Source organism: Cicer arietinum, chromosome 6 (genome assembly GCF_000331145.2).
Source record: "Cicer arietinum cultivar CDC Frontier isolate Library 1 chromosome 6, Cicar.CDCFrontier_v2.0, whole genome shotgun sequence".
Classification (NCBI taxonomy): domain Eukaryota; kingdom Viridiplantae; phylum Streptophyta; class Magnoliopsida; order Fabales; family Fabaceae; genus Cicer; species Cicer arietinum.
The window spans coordinates 6,919,430-6,928,906 of NC_021165.2; the positions used below are offsets into that span (position 1 = coordinate 6,919,430).

At 26.0% G+C, this 9,477-nt stretch overlaps 1 protein-coding gene across 1 annotated transcript; it reads right to left on the reverse strand.

Annotated features, from left to right (window-relative positions):
- Positions 1–5,538: 5,538 nt before the first annotated feature.
- On the reverse strand, positions 5,539–8,196 carry LOC101492228 (NAC domain-containing protein 82-like). The gene is made up of 4 exons (XM_012716801.3): positions 7,575–8,196; positions 7,199–7,476; positions 6,176–6,535; positions 5,539–6,010 (listed from the first exon to the last, which is right to left on the reverse strand). The coding sequence occupies exons 1-4, from the start codon at positions 7,729–7,731 to the stop codon at positions 5,777–5,779; spliced, it is 1,029 nt and encodes a 342-aa protein (XP_012572255.2). The 5' UTR covers positions 7,732–8,196; the 3' UTR covers positions 5,539–5,776.
- Positions 8,197–9,477: the final 1,281 nt, after the last annotated feature.

Genomic DNA, 9,477 nt, shown 5'->3' on the forward strand with positions numbered 1-9,477 from the left:
AAAATTACAATAATTAGAAGAAGAACAATAGGTAAATCTCAAATGTCTAATAAATACAATCTCCAATTCATGATTCTTCACTTTTCTACATTTATCATTTATGCTGGTATGATGACTATGAAGCACCATGCACGTGATTGTATCAGATTTTAGTTAAATGGTTCATCTTCGATAATATTCTATTGGGGTCCATTATGATTCAATTGGCTATTTCATGTCACATCACGTGCTTATTTATGCGTATCACTCTCAAACTTGCTTCTTCGTTATCTTTATAAATCATTATATTCTCTTTCAATTGATTTCTTTACCTGTATTTGGAGTACACGAGGAGCCAACTTAATTGAATTATTGATGTTTGATTGGGGGATGCTTCTACCTGCACCCCCGTTTTGACTATGCACACATCTTTTCAGCTTTCATAATTTCTTTTTTAGATAACAATTAAAGTTTTTAATTTTTTTTAATTTGATCATTTATTTAATTTTAAATTATAATTTGAATTTTTATATTTTAAAATTTTAATAATATTATATTTTGTTATAAAAATTTAAAAAATTATTATATTCATAAAAATAATATTGTTAACATTTTAAGACATATATTATTAAATTATTATTTAAAATTAAATAAATAATTAAATAAAAAAATAAATAATTAACTTAATTATTATTTAAAATTAAGTTAAAGGATTAAGACATATAAATAATCACTCAAATATGACACGCTTCGATTTTAACTTTGATAAAAATTCTTAAAATACATCCTTGTAATTTCAGAAAAAAATTAATTTAGTCCTTTGTTAATATTTTTTTATAACAAGTTTTACATGTATAAATACTATAAATATTTTGATCAATAATTTTTTAAAATTTATTTAAGTAGATATTACTATAGTATATATTAAAGTAGATTAAATTAATATATTTAATATATTTATTTATTCAATTTTGATCGGACTAATTAAATAAATTTTTTTAAAAATTAAAATTAAAATTTTGATTAAAATCGTAACAAGAAACGTCAATGCAAAATAAATTTAAAAAAAGAACTTAAAAAATTGTAGTGTTAAATATAAAATATGATCAAACTCATTTATAAATAATACATCATTTAATTATTTGTAATTTGATTTAATATATCAAAATATATTAATTTTTAAATTTACGATAAAATTTATTTATTTTATTTGAAAATGATAAAATGAAATAATTTTAAAGACGTTGCACCGTTGAATAAATGGTGAAATGGAATTTTTTTATTACTATGTATTTTTCATTATTTAAAAGTAATTAAAATTGAAAACTATCATTTTAATTAAAAATATATTTAAATAAATTAAAGAAAAGGATTTAAGGTTCTATGAGAAAAGGAGGGAGAGAAGACATGGGATTTTGTATATATATATATATAAATATATATATATATATATATTATATTTTTTAAAAAAGTTTCTTTAATTGTCATACTCGAAAAATTATTTATCTAAATGTCCTACTTTTTTTTTTCAATAGGAAGTTTTTCCTTGGGGAAGCGAATTTTTTGAAACTCAATAGAAGGTCGTTTCCCGGGGAAGCGACTTCTAACTGAGTAATATTGTTTTTTGAAATTCAATAGAAGGTCGTTTTCTGGGGAAGCGACCTCTAACTGAGTAATATTATTCAATTAGAAATGGTTTCCCCAAAAAAAACGACATTCTATTGAATTTCAAAAAATTAGTTTTCAAGTGGTCACTTTCCCAAAAAAACAACCTCCTATTAAAAAAATAATAAAGTATTTGAAAAAATAATTTTTAAAATAAAATTATTAAATATTTTTTTAAAAAAAAAGGACATATTTATACAAAAGTCGAAGACATGCATGAATGTGTGGTTTTCCTTCCTTCAACAAACACCTAAATCTTCTTGGAAAGGACCCTCAAATTCATCCATTAACCAAATTGTATACAATAATAATGTAAAAATATTTTATATTGTTAATTAATTATAATCATTAAATTAATAAAATAATTTAATTTTTATTATAATTATTTTTAAAATAATATATATGAATGATTAATGATTATGATGTAATGAGAGTATAAATTTTTTTATATCGACAAAACATAACAATTAAACTATAAAATTTTAATGTTTGAAAAAAAAAATATTTAAAAATTAATTTTTAATTATCAAATTGTCAATCAAAATTTAAACTATTATTTTATAAGAATTAAGAATTTGATCGTCACTATATTTTTAAAAATTTATAATTTAAAACTTTTATATACAATATTATATTTATTTTTAAAAAAATTTAATATTAAAAAAGTATAGTTAGCAATATTTTTCATTTAAAAATCTATTCCCTGGTGCCATATCATTGAAAGATGTAATTTCTTTCTTTTTAAATAAAAATAATTAATAAAAAAATTAAATTAAAAACATTTTAAAATTATAAATGTATTTTTTGAAATAAAATTACAAAAATTAAAATTGAAATGATTCATATTTTTAAGGACTCATAATAAAGTCTTTTTACTATCTAAGTCAAAGGAATTGTGTCTAATTTCTTTTTATTATTTCATTTAAAAATTAAAAATAAAAACTAAAAAGACATTGAAAAATATGGATGAGTTAAGAATAAGAAAGAATATAAAGGATGGTTCTGTGGGTTGAAGTTGTTGGATATTGCGGTTGCCATGTTTGCCAGCACAGCAGTTTTGGTTAGATTGATGTTTTTTTTATATGATGGCTGCGACACTGTCACTTTGATGAGTAAATATTTATTAATGCATTTTCCATGATGCTTGTACTTGTACCTTCTCTCTTTCTGTTTCTCATATGATCTTCTATTTTATAAATATTTTACAATCATTAATTAATGGTCATGAAATCCTTCTAAATAGTAAATTTTTATATGAATGAATTAGAGATCAAACATTGATCTCGGATGTGTAAATAATTTAATAGTACGGTTTTTAATCGGTGAATGTCTCAAATTTTTTATTTTTTATAATATAATGAAAAAAGATAATTTTTAGTTAAATATATTTTTAATTATTATAAAATTTATTTTATCTTATTTTTAATTATTAAAATTATGTTTTTTAATTAAATGTTCAATTTTTAAGATTAAAGTATGATTTATGAATAAATCGTTAGCAACTAAATCTCCATCGTATCGAGAAAGAAAATGGTCTCCAAATTTAGGTAGAATAACTTACGTGTAGGTAAACCTAATAAAAAGCAAGAACCTTTAAATAAATTCAATGTTTACTCTTAATAAATCGAAGAGTCGGTGCAAAGAGTGAAATATATTCCGTACATATAATATTTAATTTTTTTTTTACTTATATTATCTTTTTCGAATATGAATTCTAGCCTCTAAAATTTAATTGAGTTAATTATAATAGTATTTATTATTTTATTTAAAAATTAAAAGTGTGACCAAAATCTATGTCAAAAGAGACAATTAAAAAAAACAAGATTAAAGAATTTTTAAAAGTTTATTAAATTAAATAGGTAGTTTATATATTATTTAATAATAATATTAACAATAATAGAACTGTCTATTCAATTAAATATAAATAATATGTAATATTTTTCAGTGATGTGGCCTTGGCCCTTGGATATGGGTGACTCTTTGGGTCTTATTTTATTAGAGTCTAAAATTAACTGAGCATAATTGCATTTTTAGTTTTTTTATTTTTATCAATTTATAAAATTGTTCATTTATTTTAAAATCTAATAGATTTAGTTATTTATTTTAATTTTTTAGCTAAAAAATACCGATGTGATATGCTTTAAATAGAATAGTATATGATGCGATTATATAAAATTATTAACACTTATAAATTGCAATAAAACACTCTAAAAACTTAACTTTCAATTTTAGATTTTATTTATTTATTTTTGTAGTTTAATTAATGACACATGAATAATTAATGTATATAGATAATTTTATATCATGAAATTATGTCACGTCATTTAAAATATGTCAAATTGTCATTTTTAGTTCAAAAATATGAGAGAGATAATCAAAATTATCGACTTTTATAATAGAATGATCAATTTCGTAGATTAGCAAAAATAGAAGGATCAAAATTACAATTAATTTAATTAAGTATTAGGAGAGACTCTGAATTTTTTTAGTGCTATTATTATAATAAGATTCTTATAATTTTTATTATTCCTCAGCTATATATATATATATATATATAAAAATCGATTGTTACAAATAATGTTTAAAGAAAGAGAAGAATAATATACAACACTATCTAATTTTATATCTTCTTCTCTTTCTTATGTAAATCATTTATCCTAGCACTACTCGTAGAAATATGTATTGGGGGAGATGTCAAACTTGAATAGAAGTACTTGAATTAGTGTATATATATATATATATATATAAATTTGCAGCATTACAAATATATGAAAAAAGTTTGTCCAAGGTCCCTCCCACTAATGCAAGGATTTTAGATCTCAAAATAAGTAATTATTTTAGTTATGGAAAAAGACCATCAAACAAAATAATTTATTTTAGTGTATTAAGTTACTAATTTATGGTATATTTTATGTTGCTTTTGGAAAATTGTGGGTAACTTGTCCATAATTTTTCAAAAGGATTTTGTTAGTTTAATTGATAATGTGTAAAGTTTTAAGGTTGTTGTCCATTCTTCAAATCTAGGTAATCCAACATTTTTCATGTTCTTTTTTACAATTATGACAAACCATTAAAAATATTTTTATTGTATTTTTAAGAATAATAAATGTTGTTTGTATTAAGTCTTACTTTTATCATATACGTGTAATTAATAAATTATTTATTTATTTTTTTAAGACTTGATTTTTTTATATTATGTCTTAATTTTCACATTCAATTTTTGAAAATGCTCATTTAATAATCTTTTAATCATTTAATTTCTTTTTATCAAATACATAAAATGAATTTCTTTAACTTAAATAAAATATACAGAAATAATTTAGTATACACTTCTATAAAATGATTATTCAACTTTTGAAATTGTCTATCAATCACTTGATAGAACAATTGAACTTGAAACGATGTAAGATTAGTATCTTTCTCCATTTTGTTAAGTGAATTTTGGTTTTATATTTGTGAACCACATTGTCATTTACTCTATAGTTGTATGCATGAAACTAACATACACAAGATTTAGCTATTATCTTAAATTTAGAGTTACAGTTTAAACTTCAAATGTTAATGTTATCAGAGTTTAAGCAAGAATATAAATGAGGAGAATGCCACTACTGAATTGATAAAAAAAATTATTTTGGGATTTACCTGAACCTCTAGACATCATTTTAAGATACTATAAAAATGAACCATCTCAAACAAATTGTTGTGACAAGGTTCTAAGGTGAAAAATGCATGTAAAAAATCTGAACAATTATGTTTAACAATGTAGACGTCGTCGACTTTTACCAACAAAAAAACAATGTTGAGGTCAATCACAAAGAGCATTTCATTTTTTATTCGCGATTTTCTCAGACGATTATGAAAGGCAAAGCAAAACAGACCCCAAGTCATAATACCTTAATTAAAATGATACTGCAATTATATTTATTGGGTACTTCAAAATATAAATAGTCCACCCAATACAAACTGTGAGTCTTTGAGAAGAAAAAAAAAACAATGAGTCTTCATCCGAAAGAGTGATGATCGAATGAGACGCTGATAGGAGTCACCTTCAAGCCAATTGCAATAGTGCTCAGATATTCGTCTCAATTTCAGGCATGAATCATGCCAAAAGGCTTAAATAATCTATGTATTTTCAACTCCAACTTTCCCGTTGGGTAGTACTCTGCCACAACAACGAAGAGTCTAGATCAATCAACTCCAAAAAATCCATGATGCCGTGCTCCAAGACATCACCAGTAGTAGTCATTTCATTTGTGCTAAACTCAGCATTCTGGCCAAAGGATATACCACCGAACAAAGCCGAGGAATCCAGGTTTCCCAAACCCTCAAAAAAGTCACTTAAAAGTGCCCCTTCAGCCATATTTTCCTGATCAACAATGTAACAATTTTGTTATTCTTCGAGAATACTATATACATCACAATCATTTAGTAAAATGGCATTCAAATTATGACGAGACAAGACAATGCAAACTGCAACGAAAAGATAAAGCATTAAGCCTACAAAAGAAGAAGGAAGATGCGGATAGCAAACCTCGGGCAATATGTCATTGTCTTTGAAAATATCATGCATTGATAAAATATCATCATTATCATTATTAACAGCTTGGTTGTCTGGATATGAATGATTTACTGGGTTGGGAGAAGGCACCAATCCTGATTGACATGAAGTGGATATTGAACCATTAGATCCACTAGCATGGAGAGCCTGGTCATTTGGAACAGAACTATTAGGTGTCACGCGCAAACTGGGAACTAGTGCAGCCGATGCGGCAAAAGGTATTCCCACTTCATCATCACTCCAATCTTCCTCGTTAAATGGTCTACCATATTGCGCACCATTCCTGGGACCAGGACCTTCCTTTTGAAATACCTTACAGATTACATAGGAATCCTGTAACAAAACAAACAAGAAGAACTTGATAAAAATATATTCACATGAACAGGATGGAAAATTATCAAATTTTAAAAAAATCCAACTTAGTCGTCTAAAAACAGCAAATCTCATTTTGAGCCTGGCAAAACATAAAATAACATAATTGCATTTCAATGATTTAACTATAATACAGTAAAAAGTGCACTGCAAAGGTAAGGTAAACCAATGACTAGAACTAAACCAATGAAATAACACAATTCAATTTCAACTTTTCAAGGATTCTCGCATACATGTAGACCACCACATGCATAATGATCATGAACTAACCTGTAATCATTGATTATAACACCACACTCCACCCCTTAAAGTGCAACCCTCACATTTAGATGACTCGTGCCCTTCAATGCCATTAGTGGCACAGTAGGTGTCAACATAAAGGCGGAAGTAAAATTTGTGCATCGAAAACAGTTTCATGTAGAATCTGTTACAGTGAAAAAGAACAGATACCAATAGTATCAAGCCTAAGAGTACAAGACATCTTTATGGGCATTCACAGTCAAAGGCACAACAACAAATCTGCCACATATCCACCAGTTCAATACTAACTTATACACACATCTCCATACTAAAAGTTTATAACATTTTTAACAATACAAAAAAATAAAAAAAATAAATGGATACCTGAACAATTCCTTTGTGAGCAAGGTCCTTATCTTCAAGCCTATACTCATGCATAACCCAATCCGTTCGATCACCACGAGGTGCTTTTCCAGTGTGAAATATCAAAGTTCTTATCATCCCCACAGTTTGGTTATTGTGCTGAACAGCTCTATCCTTACCAGTAGCTTTCCAAAATCCAAATTCAGTAGCTCGATTCAACCTCATCCCACTTCCATATTTCTTCTCAATCGGACAGAAGAAGAACCATTCTAAATCCCCATTTTTCAGATAAGATTTGTCTGAAAAAACAAAGAAACAAAAAAAGAAACTTTATTATCACAAACAAAATGGCACACTCATAAAATAATCTACCAAGTAACTAAATGTATCAAACTACCTGGGAGATCCCAAGGAGCATATTTGTATATGTCAAGTTCAGCAATGACATCATCATGAAACTTTTTTCCCATCACTTTCCTTTGCAGAAAGTACTTCACCAATTCAACAGAAGTTGGATGGAATCGAAATCCAGGTATCAATTTCGATATAGCCATCAAATCAAATCAAAAGAAAAGCACACAATTATAGTCAATTGTAATCTAGTTCAACAAGCAACCTGAGTCGTTATACAATTTCAATCGAAACCTCGTAGCTCCGACAATGATTATTATTAATCGAGAAAGGAAACAAGTGCGTTATAGTAAAAATCGAAAGAGAGCAATAACTAGTGAAGAAAAAAGAGAGAGAAAAAGGAAACCCTAAAATTTGGAGGAGTGTAAGGGAAATGATTAAGTCCAGTGACGAAAGAAGATTTTGTAAGAACACCAAAGCCTGCCGAGGTTCATAAAGCAGGAACGGTGTCGAATAGATGAAAAAGATGATCCAATTTTGTGAAGGTAAAAAGACATCGGCGCAATGGAAACCCTAAATCGGAGATCCAACGATTCGATTGACGGAATGAAATGCACGACCGAATACAGTTCTGAGTAATATTTTGGATGTAAATTAAATAAAAATGAGTGAGGTTTATAGTTTTTATATATAGCAATAGCAGCTGACCCCTTCCCTCTCAGTTATTTGGGCTGAAGATGCCTAATGCCCAAGTTTCGTTTTTTTTTTTTTTTTGACGATAAAATAGGAATAGAACGAGTCAAATTACATCTCTTATTGTATATTGTTAAGTTTTAAATATGTATTTAAAATTATCTACCATATAAGTGACTATGATTATTATCTAATATGACATCTCTTGGATTGTGTATTGTCATATTATCTACCATGATTGCTTAGACAAATGCTTAGACAAATGATCGAAACCTAAACATGTAGCAATTTTCCATGAGTTTTTAATTAATATAAAGGATACATCATCTATCACACACTTTTAAACCCTTACATGTGTAAAATCATGTCATTCAAGTTTCTTGTGAATTTATATTAAATATCTATCATATTGTTCAAAATATAATCAAACATCTATTATATTGTTTAAAATATAGTCAAACATAATTTATATTTGATGAGACGCGATAAATAAATATAAAAATTAAGTTTTCATTGACGATTTTTTTTTATATAAATTATAAATTCAACACTTTAAAATATAAATTAAAATATATTTATATTCATTGAATAAAAGTTTAAAATTACATTCACAAAAATAACAACTCCATAATTTTCTTTCAAGAGTTGTAGACTTGAAATCTCAAACCAAATTACTTCAAATTTAACCGGTTAAATTTGATTTCTGTTGAAAATCAGATTTAGTGATTTATTATATCAAATTATTATCTCATTATATTCACATATTAACTATTTGTTTGGTCATATTTAATAGGTCAATATCTTTATACATAGGGCTATAAGCAATTATGTTTTTCCATCTACACACAATTTGATCGGATTATCAGTTAGTTTTTAAAAAGCTAGTCTTTGTGTCCATATTTATATTGTTTTGTCTCTTAAGGTAATTTACATTTACAACAATTGTCTTTAAAAATAATTTTTATTTTTCATTTTTGTCTTTATAAAATAATGTTTGTATTTCATCCTGAAATGTTAACAATCTATATTTTTATTATTTTATCCCGTTATCGTATCTTTGTTACAACAAAGTTGGCATAGTTAATGTGCCTCCATTAGGCAAAGTTGCAACGGCATTTTTGTATACTTTAGAGGTGAGAGGGTAAATGTGAGGAATGAGCAGTAGATTTCTCACAGAATTTTGCGTCAACTTTGCCTTGAAAATTGTTTATTGACTCCAAAAAAAAAACTTGAAAGTCATTTGAAATGGAAGAGCG

Excerpts from the sequence above, each read along its gene's own strand:
- LOC101492228 (XM_012716801.3), bottom strand. The coding sequence starts at position 7,731 with ATGGCTATATCGAAATTGATACCTGGATTTCGATTCCATCCAACTTCT. Across the intron at positions 6,536-7,198 it reads CTCACAAAGGAATTGTTCAG|GATTCCTATGTAATCTGTAA; the intron begins GTATCCATTTAT and ends GTTTTGTTACAG. Across the intron at positions 6,011-6,175 it reads ACAATGACATATTGCCCGAG|GAAAATATGGCTGAAGGGGC; the intron begins GTTTGCTATCCG and ends ATTGTTGATCAG.